The sequence below is a fragment of the Myxocyprinus asiaticus genome, chromosome 23, assembly GCF_019703515.2.
Source record: "Myxocyprinus asiaticus isolate MX2 ecotype Aquarium Trade chromosome 23, UBuf_Myxa_2, whole genome shotgun sequence".
Taxonomy (NCBI): domain Eukaryota; kingdom Metazoa; phylum Chordata; class Actinopteri; order Cypriniformes; family Catostomidae; genus Myxocyprinus; species Myxocyprinus asiaticus.
In genome coordinates this window covers 14,341,818-14,361,963 of record NC_059366.1, presented here as the reverse complement: position 1 = coordinate 14,361,963, position 20,146 = coordinate 14,341,818, and the positions used below count along the sequence as shown (strand labels likewise).

Sequence of the window (20,146 nt, the reverse complement as noted above, 5' to 3'; positions counted from 1 at the left end):
TGCACAACTCATCTGTTTACAGTACTTTTTTCTTTGTACTCTTTCATCAAAATGTAATAACTAGCTCTGCCTCTGAAACAACTTCGCTTTTTGGTTGTTGTCACCAAGCCCTCCAACCCCCTAGCTTCATTCTTGTACATAATGTCCACTTTTTATGATCCAGCCAATTCCTGATGAATAAATTCTCTTAATTTTTTTCCCTCTCTGAATATCCTGTTTCACTCAGAGTATCAGATTGCTAAAATAATATGGGTTGCCATATACTGTTGACTTTAAATACAGTATATGGGGGAAACCCACATTACATATACTTTTTTTTTTGTTCTGTGCTCTACCCTGAGGACCCTGCACTGGCTTGTAACAATTTTAACAAACAATCACATTCATTAATAAAATCCTTTTCAGCATTGAAACCGTTTTGATATGAAAAACGAAAAACACCCTCAAATTCACTTTCCACTGAATCCAGAGCAGCAGGTTTTTGTTATGGTAATAACAAGTGCCAAGTGACATTGCACTAACATTGTTCATAATTATTCACTGGATCCTTCAGCTAGAGGTTTCCTTTATCTCTATTTTTACCTATTACAGCTACATTTGGATAGTTGACATGAACTACTTTCAGGAAGTTGACATTTCTTGTGGTATGACAAGCTTTATGCCATTTAAAGCTATTTTAAACAGCATTTTATTATTTAATTATAATTATGTGTGCCGTTTCTATAGCCTCATTAATTATAGACTAAATGAAATATCTGGACTCTAAAAATTAATGTCACTCTGGAGGACCATTTAAAATGAACTAGGGAATTGTGACCAGTCACAGCACCAAAGATAAATGCTTTCTTTCAAATATATACATTTTAAGATAAAATCTTGATGTTAAATATCAACCACCATTTTACTGTATATTCAAAACAAATATGATGTAATTGTATTCCACTGAATCTAATTCAGGTATCAAAAGTGCAGTTGAACTGGATTACAATTGCAACTGGATCATAATTACATGCTACATACTGAGAGTTTGATTCTGAACTGTGATGAACAAAATAATACTTGAAAACAAAATACAGAAGGAAAAAAAAAGTGTGTATACTGGTACACAAAGCAAAACATTTTGGTATGACAAAATAGATAAATCAACCAGATGGAAAATGTGTGACACACTAGACAACAATTCGCATGCTGCCTCCCAACAGGACATGTTATGAAACATTATTGTGCTAAACGTTGTTAAACGTAATAAACAGAACACTGGGCCTCTCAACAGAACAGCCCCTAAAAGAATGACACAAACAACTGTCTGTCAGCGCAAGACAATGCCAGAAAATAGCTAGAGTTTATAACTTAACTTACTACACATTCAGTCACTGACATTTTTCTGGTGACTCCACCTGAAAATTCCACAATTCAGCATTTATGGCTATTCACACTGTTCATTGTTCATTGAGTGTCAGTAATAAAAAGTGACACTTACTTTATGTGCCTGAATAAAGTGTCCATAAAATCATCATAAACAAACATTCCAAATGCAAACTACCCTACAGAAGATAATGTATGTGCACACATATGGGCTCTGTTCCTAACCCTATAATGTATGTGCACACATATGGGCTCTGTTCCTAACCCTAGTGAGCTGCCTTCAAAGACAGCAGTCTCTAAAAATGGACTGTTTTACCCAATATTTGTGTGTAATGTGTATTTTTATGCTTATTACAGTACTGCATCATTAGCTTAGCAACATCCTTACACAAAACTCTCAAAATACTGAGATCAACTGTCAAGTCACCTGTGTGCTTCACATGAGGACCACTAGTTGTATGAAGCACAGAGTTGCTGTCTATGTAGAGCATTCCAAATCAGTCCCAAATAAGGTACCATTGCACACTTAGAATAAAATTGAATAACGAACGGTTGTGACGTAATTAAAAAAAAAAAAAAATCTGTCCAAATAGGTGTTTTTAGTTTGTTTCGGTGGTTTGTAACATTTTGCCAAGGCGAACTTTTAGAGAAACTTCTTACCGGTGCTAAACACCTTCATACTGCCCATAGCAAGATATGACTATCATCATTCTTTTGTCTGTATTCTACTATTAATACTCTTTTATATACCCATCTTTGCAGTAGTATCAGAGTCTTCATAAATTACTACAATAGAGTGTAATTGGCGCAAATTATGGCTGCATATATCGTGTTAGCACATTAGCTCAACGAATTCAGAATGTAAACAAGACAATTTACACATTATCTAATATATATATATATATATATATATATATATATATATATATATATATATATATATATATACATATATATACACACACACACAGACACACAGTAGCGGATTTAGGCATGGGCGACATGTGCAGTTGGCCAGGGAGGCATCTTGCGGGGGGGCCAGCATGAGGCACCCACACAGACCCCCCTTCCCCTGGTCAACAACTTTGGGGGCGTGTTGAAGCTGGTTTCGCACAGGGCGCCATATAAGCTAGAACCGCCACTGTACACACACACTATATACACTGTATATAATACTATAAATCATAATCGAGTGGTTAAAACAGTTTCTTTTCACAGCTTTACTGATCTCGTGTGAGGCATAAAGTCTTAAAGTCATTGATAACACGTTTTATGTCATTTTAGTTGATGTTTTACATGTTGTCTTGAGAGTCCTCATATTTAAATGCTCCTCTAAATGCTCCCCCCAGCAGTGTGGTCGGTGTCTAAATGTTCGCAAACAGTATGTCTTTGCTCAGCTGTTTCAAACTTCTTTTAACCACTGAACGAAGAAGAAATTCTCCGTAAGTGTACTAGGGTCTTTAGAAGGTCACTGCCTTTGTAGACAGCAAGGTAGCTCAGTAGGTTTTAGGAACAGAACCATGGAAATAATCTACCTAGATAACAAAGCTCGCTGGTTTTAAAATGACTCACCTGTGGGTACAGTAGGATAAGCCCCTGGTTGACTAGGATAGGCACCTGGCTGTGGCGGGTAAGCACCAGGTTGGGGAGGGTATCCACCCGCCTGCGGGGGGTACATCCCAGGTTGAGGGGGGTAACCCCCTGCTGCAGGAGGATACATCCCTGGTTGAGGTGGGTATCCACCGGCCTGAGGGGGATAGCTGGGCTGGGGAGGATAACCTGGATAGCTCATAGTTGTGTCTGAAAAGACAACAGAATGCATCACCAAAAATATTTATGTATTAACCGAACCTTCACATGTCTGGATTACAGATCATAAATCTAAAACAGAAAAGAGCTTCTATTTGTTACAGTGAAGGGTTCCAACACTTTGACTAATACATTTCCATGACTTTTCCATGACCTTTCCAATCCATGTAATTACTAGATCATTCTAATTCAGACCGTTTCACTGACAAATCATTCAGAAAGATTTGAGAAGTCAGTGAAAAGAACCAACTCAAATGGAAAGCTTCGCTCACAAAACATACATTACTTTGGCTTGCAAGGACTTTTTACCCTAAACAAGAACATTATCTAACCGTTGTAATATTTAAGAGCATACCATAACTAGAAAAAACATACATTCACTGTAGAAATTCCCATGACTTTGGTAACATTTTACAATTAGGTGCTAATTAAATTGTAATGTTACAATTTGTTAACATTAGTAAATGCATTAGTTTTCATGAACTAACAATGAACATGAACAATGAATTTTTGCAGCATTCATTATTCATTCATAATACGTTCATGTTAATTTATGAAGATACAATGTTCATTGTTAGTTGCTAGTTCATAATGCCATACAGAAGTGGGGATAAAGTCTTGTACAATCAGGCCAGGAACACACTAAATAAGGAAATCAGAGTGGCTAAAAGAAGCTATTCTGATAAGCTGAAAAACAAGTTTTCAGCTAATGACCCTGCATCATTGTGGAATGGCCTGAAATAAATTACTAACTAAATTACCTACCCCCAACACTGTAGTGGACCAACAAATGACTGACGACCTGAATGTGTTCTACTGTAGATTTGAAAGGCCCAATCTCACACCCCACATCCGCTCTGACCTTCACTTCACTTCACACAAACATCAACACCTCCTGCAACTCAACCTACACTTAAGATCTGTGAAGAAGAGGTGTGCCGTGTCTTCCGAAAACAAAAGACAAGGTAATCACAGGGCCCAGATGGTGTTTCACCCGCTTGTCTAAAATCCTGTGCTAACCAGCTGGCTCCTATCTTCACACTGATCTTCAATAGATCACTGGAGCAGTGTGAAGTCCCATGCTGCTTCAAATGCTCAATCATCATTCCTATCCCAAAGAAACCCAAAATCGCAGGACTTAATGACTACAGACCCGTCGTTCTGACGTCTTTGGTCATGAAATAATTTGAGAGACTGGTGTTGGCCCACCTGAAGGACATCACTGGACCCTTTCTAGATCCCCTTCAATTTCCTTTTCGAGCAAACAGGTCTTTGGATGATGCAGACAACATGGGATTGCATCATATCCCGCAACATCTGGATAGACCAGGGACATATGCAAGGATCCTTTTTGTGGATTTCAGTTCGGCTTTCAACACCATCATCCCAGCTATTCTCCAGACTAATTTACACCAACTCTCTGTTCCCACATCTATCTGTCAGTGGACAGCAGCTAGTGAGACAGGGGAAATTTACTTCCAGCACATGTACAATCATCACTGGTGCCCCCCAGGGATGTGTGCTCTCCCCACTTCTCTTCTGCCTGTATACAAATTACTCCACCACCAAGGACCCCTCTGTCAAGCTCCTGAAGTTTGCAGACGACACTACTGTCATTGGCCTCATCCAAGATGATGATGAGTCTGTATACAGAAGGGAGGTTGAATGGCTGGCTCACTGGTGTAGTCAAAACAACCTGGAACTGAACATGCTCAAAACAGTGGAGATGATTGTGGACTTTAGGAGAAACACCACAACACTGACCCCCCTCACCATTCTAAACAGCACTGTTGCAGCAGTGGAGTCATTCAGGTTCCTGGGCACTACCATCTCACAGGACCTGAAGTGGGAGACCCACATTGACTCCATTGTGAAAAAGGCCCAGCAGAGGTTGTACTTCCTTCGCCAGTTGAGGAAGTTCAACCTGCCACAGGCACTGCTGATACAGTTCTACTCAGCGGTCACTGAGTCTGTCCTCCGCACTTAAGTAACTGTCTGGTTTGGTGCAGCTACGAAAGGGGATATCAGAAGACTACAAAGGACAGTTCAGATTTCTGAGAGGATTATTGGTTGCCCCTTGCCCTCCCTTCAAGAACTGTACACTGCCAGAGTGAGGAAAAAGGCTGGAAAAATCACTCTGGACCCCACTCACCCTGCCCACTACCTTTTTGAACTGTTGCCTTCTGGCAGGTGCTACACAGCTCTGAGCGCCAGAACTGTCAGGCACAGGAACAGTTTTTTCCCTCAGGCTATCCATCTCATGAAGTTAAAACTGCCCCACTGAGCAATAATTAATGTGCAATACACAGTATATATATATATATATATATATATATATATATATATATATATATATATATATATATATATATATATATATATACACACACACACACACACACACACACACACACACACACAAAAACAGTACTGTGCAAAAGTTTTAGGCACTTGGGAAAAATGTTGCATAGTGAGGATGTCTTCAAAAATAATGAAATAAATAGTTTTCATTTATCAATTAACATCATACAAAGTCCAGTAAACATAAAAAAAAAGTTACATCAATATTTGGTGTGACCACCTTTGCCTTCAAAACAGCACCAATTCTCCTAGGTACACCTGGACAGAGTTTTTCTTGGTTTTCTTGGCAGATAGGATGTTCCAAGCTTCTTGGAGAATTTGCCACAGTTCTTCTATCTATTTCTTCTGTCTCTTCTTGTAATCCCAGACTGACTCAAAATTCAGTGGGGGGCTCTGTGGGGACCATGCCATCTGCTGCAGGGCTCCCTGTTCTTCTATTCTATTCTATTAGCAAAAGTAATGTTTGGGAGTCTAACATTTATATTTCCTTTTGACACACTAAAGCTGAAAATATAAATAACCATCTTAAGACAAATGTTTCTGTGAAACATCTTATGTGCCTAAGACTTTTGCACAGTACTGTATGTGTATATATATATATATATATATATATATATATTAAAAGTCATGGTAATGCTTTACAATAAGGTTTTGTTTGATTACATTAGTGAACTACATTTTGTTAACATTAACTATCAATAAACAGTACTTTACAGCACTTATTTATCTTGGATAATGTTCATTTCAACATAAGCTAATACATTTTTAAAACCAAAAGTTCAATATCAGAATATATACAGTATATATATTATATAGTCCTTTTGTGTATTTCTATATATACTTCACTTTTTATTATATTCTATTTTTTTATTATTATCTCTGTCTTGTTGTTGTATTGTCTGTGCACTGGAAGCTCCTGTCACCAAGACAAATTCCTTGTATGTGTAAGCATACTTTGCAATAAAGATGATTCCGATTCTGATACTGAACATTTGATTTTAAAAATGTATTAGCTTATGTTGAAATGAACATTATCCAAGATAAATAAGTGCTGTAAAAGTACTGTTTATTGATAGTTAATGTTAACAAAATGTAGTTAACTAATGTAATCAAACACAACCTTATTGTAAAGCATTACCATGACATTTCTAGCCCTGGAAATTACTATTTTAAAATTCACTGAAATTTCCAACTTTTCATGACCGTGGGAACTCTGTATGTCTGCACCTGCATGGGTTGCTTGATTAACTCTCAATTACCCACAGCTGTACATCTAAAAATGGAAGTGGTATCTATTTAAAACATTAAATAATTTTGTGCTTTATATGGTAAATAACACGGTTTCCAACGGTTAACTAATTTATAGAAAGCTTTTGATAAATCATATTATCCATTTAGCCTAAATTAGAGGGGACTTTCTAACATAACTACCAATGGTTAGTATACACTCATATTGCTGGAATTTATTCTGTTTGCATGCAGTTGCCCACTTTTGGGTTAAGTTTTCATATAGCTTTGCAGGCACAGTACATTATAGAGAAGCATCACTCACTTCCTTTGAGTTCAGATCTGAGACAATTCTAAACTGACACCTTGCAGCTGTGTTTAACACCTGACTTGAGGTGGTTTTCTGTTAAACAGAGCAAAACATTTTTGTGGCGTTCCAAAATGTAGCATGAAACCCATATAATAAACCATTTGTTTTGCTTTTTGTATCTATACAAGTTTGTTTTGCTTTTTTATTATTATTCATTTTTATGTATATACATGTATTCTGTTTAATTTGAAAAACTAGCCTAATGTACCCCATGTTTTTTTCTTACATGACTGCTCAGACAGCTTATCCTTTCCTTTGAAATGCAAAATTAAACCCTTAATAGAAAGCAGTGGCTATGTTCTCAAAATCAACCCCCTTGACCCTTGATGCATTGCCTCAGAAAGCTGTCCAATTGGTATGTCTATACTTAACGAATAAACAGCTATATAATATTTAGACAGTGTTCATACTGCATTGGGTTTTATGACCATGGAAACTAATCCATTTTATTTGAAAGTAAAATATGGTGTTATCATCTTTACTTAGTGAGGGAGCAGTTGTTCATGGCACCTTACCTGTCTAAAGTTGTGTAAAGGGAAGGGGCAATACAAACTGACATCTAGAGATGAACTCTGCTGATAAAAAGCACCTCACACACGTGATACAATTTTTCACATCAACAACACCCTTGCTAACATTTATCACAGTAAACTGTAAAACAATTTTTCAATACAACTGTGGAAGTTGTAGCCAAGAAAAAACACAGATAGCACATAATCTCCTGTCGTAAAAAGTCTTGGGTATTAAAGTATTTTTGATTGAAAGACATGCTTGACTGTTGTAGAGATGACAACTGTCACTGTAGTCCACAAGCCAATGAGCTGTTATCAAACGATTGATGATCACGTGTATGTGGCTTTATTTTTTATATTATTTATTTTCATTTTTATGTGAATGTCTCAATGAGGACACAGAAATTTGCGCTTTTCAGACAGCTCAATAAAATATTCAAAATTTATTTTGGTTGCATTTGTGTTATAATAAATGTAATTTATGGTATAAAATAGTTACATCATATCGTAATATTGTTCGCAGGCCCCTGAAATCACATCGTGGCAGACTTTGTGGTATCGGCAAACATCGGATCACTGGCTAAGAGAATCGACATAAGATCAGATCGTATCATGACGAAACTTCCGGGTTTTCAACCTTTACAGACCCAGTATACCCCCATACAGTCTTTCAGCCAACAAAGGAACCCCAATAACACTTTATAATACCTTTTCCTTAAGAACATTAACTGGGGCCTGAGTAGCTCAGCGAGTATTGACGCTGACTACCACCCCTGGAGTCACAAGTTCAAATCCAGGGTGTGCTGAGTGACTCCAGTCAGGTCTCCTAAGCAACCAAATTGGCCCAGTTGCTAGGGAGGGTAGAGTCACATGGGTTAACCTCCTGGTGGTCGCTATAATGTGTGGTTCTCGCTATACGTGGGGTGCGTGGTGAGTTGTGTGTGGATGCCATGGAGAATAGCATGAAGTCTCCACACGCGCTATGTCTCCGCAGTAACGCGCTCAACAAGCCACGTGATAAAATGCGCGGATTGAGCGGAGGCAACTGAGATTCATCCACCGCCACCCGGATTGAGGCGAATCACTACGGCACCACAAGGACTTAGAGAGCATTGGGAATTAGGAATTGGGCACCCCCCCCCCAAAAAAGAACATTAACTAACAATATTATAATGTTTAACAGATCATTAGTTGGAAAGTTAGAAATTAGTAATTAGTTAGAAATGTCATACAAATGTAAGAATATTCTATAGACTAGAGTATAAGACAGTTGACATAATGTTTACAATGTAGCTTATAAACAGTGAAAAGGTCTTTAATATATTAGAAACAACATAGAAACGTAAACTCACAAATACACTTATATAAGTATCACCAAAACAAACAAACAAAAAACAACAACAACAAAAAAAAAAAAAAACCTGAGCAGAAAACATTTTAACAATATTATTTACTATAATCAAAAAGCATTTGACAGGTTTCCATTGAGGCCTGAATGACGAGACACTGTCCAGCTTTCCCTCAACACCTAATTATGTGGTCAACCACATTTCCATTCATCCCAAAATAAAGTTATTGCGTGAGGGGTTATTTACTGAACTGTATATAAGAACAACAATAAAATACAATAAAAAAACACAGGTTTCCCCCCCAAAACAAATGACATATTTTTCCTATGCTTATCAATCCTGTCTCTGGCTAGATCCTCAAATGCGCAGAATAAGCGATTACACAAACACTTGAGTCGATATAAGAGTCCGCATAAAAGAAAAGTGAAAATGTGAATTGTATGCACAGTTCTATGGTGGAAACAGTAAACATGCTAGCTGGCTGGGACGCTCCATGAGCTTAAAATAACGCAGTCATACACTTAAAGAGTCTTTAACCAGAAAATACATACACGTCAGCACGCTGAACATCTTTGTCTTGTTTAAGTGTTAAACGCGTCAAACAGAACACATATAGGGTAAAACGGGGTTATGTTACTTACAGAATAAGCAGTGGGCTTGGCCGTCACTTCCTATGTACAGAGAACCGCTGTTCTTGTTCGTGGGACAAGCAGTGTAATATTTTAATCAGGTGGGTGGGACTCATACGTTCCGCTATACATCTACTAACTACTTATTATTTCAAACAATCTTTAACTAAATACAAAGCATGTGGCGACGATGACACATTGTTTTGTAGTCAATAAATGACAATTGTAGTCTTTCTTCCATGTGGTCTGTCATATGTATTCATCGTATTATGAAGGTTTTATTTTTTTACACAATCTGTCAACACTTAGTGGAACAAAATATGGATGTTTGACCGAGAAGAACACGCCCTTAAACTCAACCACGCCCACCCGTGCGTGCGAATGACGTTCACAGACGCGTTCATGTAATTTGCATAAAAAAAGTAACGTTCATCCGTGGAAATAGGAAGTTCAAGTAGTTTATTTCACTTTACTTTCACTATTGAACAGATATGGTTCCATGAACAAATTTCTCCAAAATCTACCTAATTAAAATAGTTGACATTTCTGTTTATTGTTTTTTCCCTCAGGCCATCCACCTCATGAACAGTTCAAACTGCACCCAGTGACTCTCCATTGTGCAATATAATCACATGCTATATATAATTCATTCATACTTATAGATATTTAACATATCCTACCTCTTCTGCACATTACATTCATTCCCATGCACATAACTGTATATCTGTATATAGCATATTTGGACATATTTTATTGTCCTATTATCCATATCTGTATATATATTTTATTTACTGTATTATTATTATTATTATTATTTAGTATATGTGTTTTGTTTTGTTTTTTGTATTCTCTTTGCACTGGAAGCTTCTGTCACCATGATAAATTGATTGTGTAAGCATTTGGCAATTACGCTCTTCCTGATTCTGATAATTGTGTGACATTAGCTACTGTTATCCGTGACCCTTATGTCCTTTTGAGCTAAGCAGCCTTTGGGATTGCATTTGTTACTCAGGGTGTCCAATGTACAGACAATCTCTTAAAAGAGTGTTGCCAAATCAGTTATGATGACAGAGTGTGATGTCCTTGATTTCGCGATTTAAAACACAATTCAAAAGTTTAGGCTCCCGTTCTACTTTTGAATTGTGTTTTAAATTAGACCGAAAACTGTTTATCCCATAATCAGAAAAGGTTCTCAGCTATTTGTAGGATTTTCTACTTCATTCTCCTTCTTGCTTAGTGATAAAATACCTAAAGTTTGAAGTAGAAAATCCTACAAATAGCTGAGAACCTTTTATAATAATGGTTTAAACAATTTTCGGTCTAATTTCTCATAATGGCACATACATTCACAGTTAGAGACGCATATTTCTACTCACGGGTAAAATTAACTTATTGTAGTTTTGGTTGAAAAAGGTGCCTGCTTAAATCATAAATGTTATGTAATAAAAATAAAATAGATCCTAGCTTCAACTTCTGCAGGTTGCATTGGCAAGTATATTGAGGTAATGTTGTGTAGAATGAAACTTCCTCAAGCCAGTAACAGACACTCATACCTGCAACCTTTCACCACAATGATGCTAGTCTACCAGATTCCCAATTCAATATTTTTGAGCTCTAGAAGATACAGTATTGGTGAATTTCATCTGTTGAAACTGCACGGGGTATATATACTGTATAATGTCAACACAGTGATGCGCCTAACCCCATTTGGTACCTAACATCTGATTTGACAGCTTATTTGTTGTGCTGTGGAAATAGAGGATTCATAAAAAAAAAAAATGATGATCCCACAACTGATTGATTCGTGTGCATGTTTAAAAGTAACAACAATCTGCTTTATGTTTTATTTTGAGTATAAAAATGTTTATGGTATGTCTTTTCTAATAGCATATGACATCATTACAATATATCGCATATAATACATGAATGATATCTGTCAGCAAAGTTTAAAAATGAATCTAAAAAGACTGAGATTTCTTAAGTTAATCAGCTGATTCTGATAGCTGCGGAATAACAAGGTCCCCTACGGATAAGACGGGTACAGCAGTGGAGTACCTCATTGATTGCTGAGCCAAGTAAACACCAAAAGTCACCTAAGAACAAAGGCAGAGGAGAAAAGGAGACCATACAAAGTATGTTACATAGAATGAACAAGAATAAATAAGGAAAAAAACAGGAATAAGAAGTTTATTTTTATAGACCTTTCCACTTCTGCACTCAGAAAGTGACCTGAGGGGTTCCTGAGTCCTAGTGGCAGATTTTTGGTCAACCCCAATCATCTGGCAGCGACCACATCTCCCCATTACCTGATTTAAAAATATATATATATGTATATATATATATATATATATATATATATATATATATATATATATATATATATATATATATCTGTTTTTGGAGTTATTTTCTTGTTGATTTTAATAGTGTTTATAATAGCAGCTGTTTTCACTAACCTGAAACTGTGTGCCTCCTACTATCAAGTGAGACCAGTCCTCCTCCGCAAAAGGCTCCTGTCCTGAGATGACAAGATTCGGACGGAAACGCTGAATGAGCTGCTCCATGTCGATACAAATGGCTTCATTGTCACTGTCCTGCCTTCAGCATGTTGAAAGAGAAAATTAATGAAAACATTGTCAAAACTTAAGTAAAAAAACTGAATAAATAAAAAAAAAGACAGACAACTGGCAAGTCTGTAATCTCAATCCTGATCACTGCACCATCTAATACATAATCACATTCTGGCAACCTCAAAGGTTATACTGTCAATAATAATAATAATAATAATAATAATAATAATGACAATAATAATAAAACAATTCTTGTGAAAGAATGTACTTTATTGGTAAATTGTAGCTGTTAAAATATATTGGTTCTTTCTATACCTGTTGTCAATGCGTTCCTGCAGAAAAGACACACTTGCTCTATTAATAAGCAGAAACTGAGCCTCATTTACCAATGAGAGAGCAGTGGGGCAACAGTCCCCTGCTGGAGAGAGAGACAGACATCGCTCAGGTAAACTTTTGTCCCAGAGTGGAAATGGAATTATAGAAACAAACGAGGCAATTGGTGACATATAGTGTGAGTATTATATAGTCCACTATTGTGGATAGCATAGTTAATATGGTCTTAAAAGTATTTGGTGAGAAATGTTTGCATTCATATTGAAATTTCAGACTTTTAATTGCAGACTTTGGTATCTTGGGAAATCTGAGCGCAGTTTGTGACATTGTGCAATTACTAGTCAATTTCTCAGAAGAAGAATATGAGAAGCAGCAGATTAGAGCAAAAGTCTCCATTTAATCTAACTGCTATATTGGAGAAACAACTCAGATATCATTTGTGATTTTTCTCAGTAACAGACTGAGACATTCAGTCTTTTTTAACTTTTTTAAGTTTATTAACATTCTAAACAATAAATATGTGAATACTCCTTTAGGAACGTTTCTTTCCTACATTAAGATTAAATTGCAATATTAAAGAGGATAAAATGACATTACAATAAACATGGAAGAAACGCTTCAAGAACTAGACATCTTGGTGAGTCTTATATTTGTCACTACAGATGGCTCATGCTTGGCAACAATTAATGCCACAACAATCAGCACTGTTTTTTTGTTCCCCAATTTGGAATGCCCAATTCCCAATGCGCTCTAAGACCTCGTGGTGGCGTAGTGACTCGACTCAATCCGGGTGGCGGAGGACAAATCTCAGTTGCCTCCGCGTCTGAGACCGTCAATCTGCGCATCTTATCACGTGGCTTGTTGAGCATGTTAACGCGGAGACATAGTGCGTGTGGAGGCTTCATGCTATTCTCCGCGGCATCCATGCACAACTCACCACGCGCCCCACCGAGAGCGAGAACCACATTATAGCGACCAAGAGGAGGTTACCCCATGTGACTCTGATCTACCCAGGCCCCATCAGCACTGTTTTACCTTTTTGGTAAAAAACTTTTTGGTTACCTTTTTGGCCAATTTTCATGTCACGCAGGAAATCAGGTCTTTGTCTTATAAGACGACAAGGTTTTTCAAGGAATTTGGAAAGCCAGGCAGAAACTTCCTCCCCGCATTCCACTGTCTGTACCCTACAAGCAAAAGAGAATAAACCATACATACCATTATTACTAAATATAAATGTTTAAACATGCAATACTGTTTATAACCATTCATTTTTTATTTTAATACGTTGCTTGAGGTAACATTTTACTAATAACTATTTTTAACAGTCATACATTTGTAAAACATGTTCATTTTCCACCCTCATTCTGACCCTCTGTCAGAAACGTTCGGTTTTGGTGCTGCTTCTCCTTTAAGACTTGACTGTAAATGCCCACTGTTATGATTGGCTCTCTGCTCTTGACTGACCTGTTCTCTCCTTGCCATCTCACTGCTCACCACTACTGGGCGGGGCTACGGAAGTGATAAGGTAAAGTAGTCGTTGATGTGTTGTTGTGGAGGCGGTCAGATGCAAATGTCTACCACAGTGTGACATCACAATTAAGAAGTAGAGAACGAGTTGTTTTGGCAGCTTGGTTTCAACAAATGCTCTTTTGCAGTGAGGAGGACGTTTTGAGTTCTGAAACTCACAGTGTGTTTTTATAGTACTATGTTAAAAGATCAAGGAAATATCGATTCCTCACTTCATGACCTCTTTAAGTTCAACACGTTTAAATGATGTACCTGAATAACGCAATAGTGATGTAGAATAATCAGAATTTTTAATAATCATTTTCGACAAGGATGTGTTTTATTTTCATACCTGTCACCACAGACTTTGCTTTGGGATGATCTTAGATCTGAATTCTCTAGGCTGGTCTCCAAGGGAATGGTGACTGGTTCCATCCCTGAGATAGGAGGAAATACATCAGTATTTAATGCAAATGTTGTTAATAATCTAAACTTTGACCTTGTAATCAATATTTAATGATGATAGACACAAGTGACAGAGTAAAAACTGCATATTTAAAAAAATAAAAATAAATAAATAAAATTATATATGTTTTCCACAGTAACAAATCTAAGTTGTCAATTTTCTGTGTTCATTACTCCAGTAATGTAAAATACTTAATTTCATTGTGTGCCCTATCTTTTTTTGTGGCATATACAAAAAGTACCAGTATTACAATGTTTTGATCATGGTACAATGATAATATCATGTGTTTTGGACATGTACCAGTACCACCCTTGTTTTTGAACATACACCATGGTAATACCATACCTTGGAATACCATGTAAATTATATGTTAATTCAATGAATATGATAATCATTCAGTGACCATGTGATACCATCACTGTATCATGGTACCTCCTAAGTAATTTTCAATATACAACAGGTTTGTGTTGTGCTACTTGATGAGGAACTAAGTATGTATACTAAGTGTTCAAGATTTTTTTTTATGTATGAGCACACTTTAAGTGGTGAATTTTTTCAGAAATATATGTTACAGTATACAGAATAAAATGCAAAATCTCATCAGATCTCATGTACAGTATGCAGATACTATTTTTAAAAAGCACTGCACTACATTGCTTGGCGACTTGGAGAACATGTCTGACCTGAGACCTCCAGCCGCAGTGTGTTAGAGGCCAGACAGATGACAGGTTGGATCAGACACAGCTTAGGCTCCCTTTTCTGATTCAGACACACTCCGTTCTCATTCACAACCATCCACAAACGGTCATACAACAAACCCTGTGGTCCCAATGGCCACTCTGTCACCTGTTAGGTCAATCACAATAACAGAGTACTTGCTATGTAAATTGATATCATTATACTAAACTTCTTTTTATTATCTTTTAATAGTTCAAGCACCAAAGAAGCATTGAAAAACAGGTGGAAGCTTTCCTTACCTCAAATGAAGCACATGATTTGACAGGATAGATAAAGAGATTAGTTAGTGTATGGTAATTGTCATTGTTCTTTCCTTCTTTTGACAAATCATCTTCCGATAGTGTTTCTTTAACACCAGAAGAGGTGATAACCTGCCCATTCTCATGACCAAGATGGCTATTTGGTATTGATGTTGAGTAATAAGAAGCTGATGACTCCATTGGTGAAGCTGACTTTAGCCTCCCCAGTCTCTCTTGATCCAGTATAAGTGGTTTGTCTACAAAACAGTTCACAATAAACCGAAGAAAGTTCTGACATTCTTCAAAGCTGGACATGTACCCAAAAGATACACGGAGGGATCCTGTGGGACGTCCCTCAACCAGATCAATGTTGTCTCCACAGACATGACCAGCCTTGGAAAGAACGAAATAAAGCAATTACCTCAGACAAAGTTGTCACCAATTGAGAGAGTGGCAGCACTGAAAAGTGTCCTGCCCCCTTTTGTTTTGTGCATTTTCACCTTTTTGTGCACACTTTTTAATTTATCACATTGAAGATTTTATATATATAATTCAGTAAAATTGATCTGGGCTTTGGCCTGAAAGTCTCATGTTTCTTTAAATTTGAAATTTCACAGTGTGTGCTGATTCCTTTTTCTGGCTTATTCATTTTTAATCAACTCACCTAATTACTATTTACTATAGATTTTTTGGCCCAAAACATTTTTTCCTGTTTTTGGATACATCAAGAAGGCTCTTTCATTCTTCATTTAGTAACTATGAATTTGAAAGGAATTATTATAAAATGAAACAATCATTATTTCCACTTACCTGCAGGTTGCTCTTCACATTTTGGTTGCTGATGCCCAGATAACGTTGACAAGCACCTGTGTTACAAAAACAGCCTGTGCGAATATGAATGTTGAAGAGACTGGCCATTTTGTCCACCTGGCGAATACCAAATAAGCAAAAACAAGTCCAAATTTGATACATTTTAAGGATTATAGCTTATTCATCATCTTAAAAGACATTTGCCTGCATCGGATGCTGTATCTGCACAAATCAATTTAGGAAATGATTAGATCTTTAGTAAAAGGAAAACAGTTAGAAGAAGAACAACAGTTAGAAAAAGAAAATAATGTCTTCATAAAAATATAGGACATTGTAAAAGGTGGTCATCAGATATTGTTTCCTTAAAGGGATAGTTCATCCAAAAATGAAAATTCTCTTATCATTTACTCACCCTCATGCCATCCCAGACACATATGACTTTCTTTGTTCTGCTGAACACAAACAATGATTTTTAGAAGAATATTTCAGCTCTGTGGGTCCATACAATACATGTGAATGGTGACCAAATCTTTGAAGCTCCAAAATACACATAAACACAGCATAAAAGTAATCCATAAAATTCCAGTGTTTTAATCCATACCTTTTGAAGAGGTGTGGGCGAGAAACAGATCAATATTTAAGTCCTTCATCTTTTGTTTTTGGGGATTTGCATTCTTCTTGCATATCGCCCCCTACTGGACAGGTAGGAGAATTTATGGTAAAAGCTGACCTAAATATTGATCTGTTTCTCACCCACATCTATCATATCACTTCTGAAGATATAGATTTAACAATTGGAGTCGTATGGGTTACTTTTATGCTGCCTTTATGTCCTTTTTGGAGCTTCATCATTTTGTCACCCATACACTTGCATTATATGGACCTAAAGACCTGAGATATTCTTCTAAAATCTTTGTTTGTGTTCTGCAGAAGAAAGAAAGTCATACACATCTGGGATGACATGAGGGTGAGTAAATGATGAGAGAATTTTCATTTTTGAGTGAATTATTCCTTTAAGGAGCTTTTTCTACCTGATCTAAACGTAAAAATAAGGTTTGTTGATGTAACCTACAGTAACATATTAAGTTTGATTCAGTGATGTTAAATTATATTTTTTACTTGATTGAAACAAGTTAATTTAGATGTTACCACATTTTTAGATTAACATTTTACTCTCTATCCTTTCTCTTTACAGCTTGCAACAATTAATTTGGGGAGAACCCAGCACACAACAAAAATCAAGGAAGATCTAACAACATAATCCAGCAAGACCTTAATTACCTGAGAATACCCTACTGTTCGTCCCTGACAGTCCAGTAGGTTAAAGTTGAGGATTGCACCCTGTTCAGCGATATTCTGAAACTCATTATCACAGTGGATCTGTGCAACAGGCTTTCCATTGCTATGACGCAGACATGAAAGTACAATGAAGGTGTATCGCGCTAAACCAAATGTGTGAAGCTGAATGTTGAGAACACTTCCTAAAAACCAAAACAAGTAATTTAAATGTCACTTTAATCAGAATGTATCATAACTATGTCAAATAGATAAACAGTACATTTCTGAACCTGTAAGTTTTTTAAGTGTTTCAAAACCATGATGGAGAGAAATAATGTCAAGGAAGGAGATCGTGCCATCCTCGAACCTGATGAAATCAGGGAAAAAATTATTACACATGAAACGAATTATGACAGCTAGCATCAACTATGTTGCTTGTCAACAATCATAGGTAATTATTCCATCATTTTTTTTACATTACCTGCTAACTACATTTGGCTTTGGTACAAAATAGTTCTCTTCCACAAGATAGGCTGCTGCTGTGCCTCCACCAAAGTAACTCTTTCTCAAGAACCCAGCTGCTTCATTCCTTACCAGCAAGGCTCCCAGTCCAGTCGGGAAGCCAAACATTTTGTAGAAAGATATTGGCACAAAATCTGCGGGATACTTCTTTAGGTCCAAGGGTGAGCAGCTAACAAAACAGGCAGCATCGAGGAGCACAAACCATCGACCTGGGTGCTCACATGCGGGATAGAGCTGCTGAGATTGAATTCCTTTCACATAACTCAGGGGGTACTTTCTGCCTGAGAAGTTACTCTGAGCAGGATAACAGAACAGATGAGGTGTAGAGCAGTCCTGATCTCCATTTGTCGATGTTTGAGGGTTTTTAGCTCTTGCTTCCACTTCGTGAGGTTGAACAGGAACCGTACCAGCTCCCTGGAGGGCAGTCACACCACGAATGCCCACCACTGAGGTGTGATTATCAGTGAGGTAGCAGAATTGACTTCCAGGCCCCTCTGTCGACAAGGATTTCCAGGGGAAAGAGTCGGCAACTAATTTCAGTGCTGCAGTACATCCTGATGTGAAAATCACTGAGTATTCTTCAGGACATGTATTAAAATGTTCCAGTATCCTGCAGAGATTCATTACAAAGAACCAGTGATGCGTCTTTACAGCAATGTTATTCAGATCTTTCTTTAAAATAGCATACAGATATGTTACTACACACAATTGAAATGCCTTCTTATAGTTTTTTAAAGGCTGTATACAGGTCTAGCACCACAGTATGATTTTCCTACTCCTCTGCTCACACATTACGGCCAAATTATGAACAATACCTAAATTGAGGAATATTCTGTATTCAAGAAACTTTTTAATAATCTCCCCCAACTTCTTCAAAATTTCATCTCTCCATATTTCCAAATCTTTTCTGGTTCATGATTTCTTATACTATTATCCACAATCCTATGGGGTGGGGGTATTTGTGAAATGTTCTTGGGTTTGTAAAAGGCTAAAAAATAAATTAAAAAAAGATCTAAAAATCTATATTTATACTAATAAAGTAATACATATATTAGAAATATTATAAACAATATTAAACATATTCAAAAGTGCTTACCTGTATCGGACACTTTCCACAGTGTCGTGCGTTAGTCTACTGCTAGGATTATGACTGTGAGGATTGCCTAAGTAAGAAAATATCTTTTTAAGTTTATGGTTTGTAAATGGGTTGTTTTGTTTATCTGATAGACATTCAATAGCTCATATGAGTGTATCAGGAAAAAAGGAACTCACCATAAACATTTCTAGCTATATCCTCATGAAATCCCTTAATCTGAGATTCAGGAAATAACGTTGCCCCTGCATGATCAAGGTATGTAATCCCTTACAAAGAGAAAGAGAGAGAACCTGTTTGAAAACACGCACGCCTCTCGACGACATGCAATACACAACTGAAACAGCAGAGGGCGCCGCATTCATTCTAACCACAAAAACATCTGAACCGAAACTCAACTTTACGAAACCTTCACAACCGTTCAAAAAGTGCGAACACACTTCATTTGATCAATGTATAGTCCGAAAATCGGATATCTGCAACATAAACCGCAACATCTTATTGACATTTGTAAGTTTTCGTAAGTTTTAGGATTTGAAGGCAGATTCTGACATGTGGCTGAACGGGAAAGAAAGTTAAGGACATGTAAAAGTTCGCTGTACCTTTAATCCTTTTAAATTCTCGATCGATCAGCTCTTGCTGATCAACTCCGTAACCATAATAGTGCCAGAAACTCGTAAAACTCTCAAAAGTGCACAAGTCCTGGAAGTCCTGCAGAGACTGGTTCTCCATATCTCTAATGCCAGAAGGAGTCTAGAGCTTCCTCTTTCGCGAATTTATTCAGGATTCACCATGTCCAATTGATGTGACTGTGAACTGAAACCAAAGTCCAGCTGCAGTGTGACGCTGGAGATGATCACAACAGTTTCATTATAACCCCATGATGATTGACATTTTAGAGCTAAATTAACAACCTTAAATGGAAAGTGCAAAGAATAGGCCTAATTGTTCACCCATTTACCTGAAAAT

At 37.0% G+C, this 20,146-nt stretch overlaps 2 protein-coding genes across 5 annotated transcripts in view; both read right to left on the bottom strand.

The window, feature by feature from the left end:
• Nucleotides 1-11,696, bottom strand: part of anxa11a (annexin A11a) — a 36,675-nt gene extending 24,979 nt beyond the window's left edge. For 2 of the 3 annotated variants that reach the window (XM_051651321.1, XM_051651323.1), the window contains exons 1-2: nt 9,635-9,789; nt 2,938-3,165 (exon numbers count right to left, since the gene is read on the bottom strand). In XM_051651321.1, coding sequence (XP_051507281.1) covers nt 2,938-3,157 — 220 coding nt within the window. In that variant the 5' untranslated portion in view covers nt 3,158-3,165; nt 9,635-9,789. Of the gene's footprint in view, nt 1-2,937; nt 3,166-9,634; nt 9,790-11,677 lie in introns of those variants that run through there. The other variant, XM_051651322.1, reaches the window with a different exon arrangement.
• Nucleotides 10,897-20,002, bottom strand: mocos (molybdenum cofactor sulfurase). 2 transcript variants are annotated; one of them, XM_051651300.1, is made up of 15 exons: nt 19,780-20,002; nt 19,357-19,446; nt 19,181-19,247; nt 18,044-18,694; nt 17,853-17,929; nt 17,566-17,765; nt 16,285-16,401; nt 15,475-15,867; nt 15,181-15,343; nt 14,384-14,468; nt 13,588-13,709; nt 12,508-12,610; nt 12,079-12,220; nt 11,824-11,928; nt 10,897-11,715 (listed from the first exon to the last, which is right to left on the bottom strand). In XM_051651300.1, the coding sequence occupies exons 1-15, from the start codon at nt 19,907-19,909 to the stop codon at nt 11,605-11,607; spliced, it is 2,556 nt and encodes an 851-aa protein (XP_051507260.1). In that variant the 5' UTR covers nt 19,910-20,002; the 3' UTR covers nt 10,897-11,604. The 2 variants fall into 2 exon arrangements, with proteins under 2 accessions (XP_051507260.1, XP_051507262.1); XM_051651302.1 differs by having other exon boundaries at nt 12,508-12,607.
• Nucleotides 20,003-20,146: the final 144 nt, after the last annotated feature.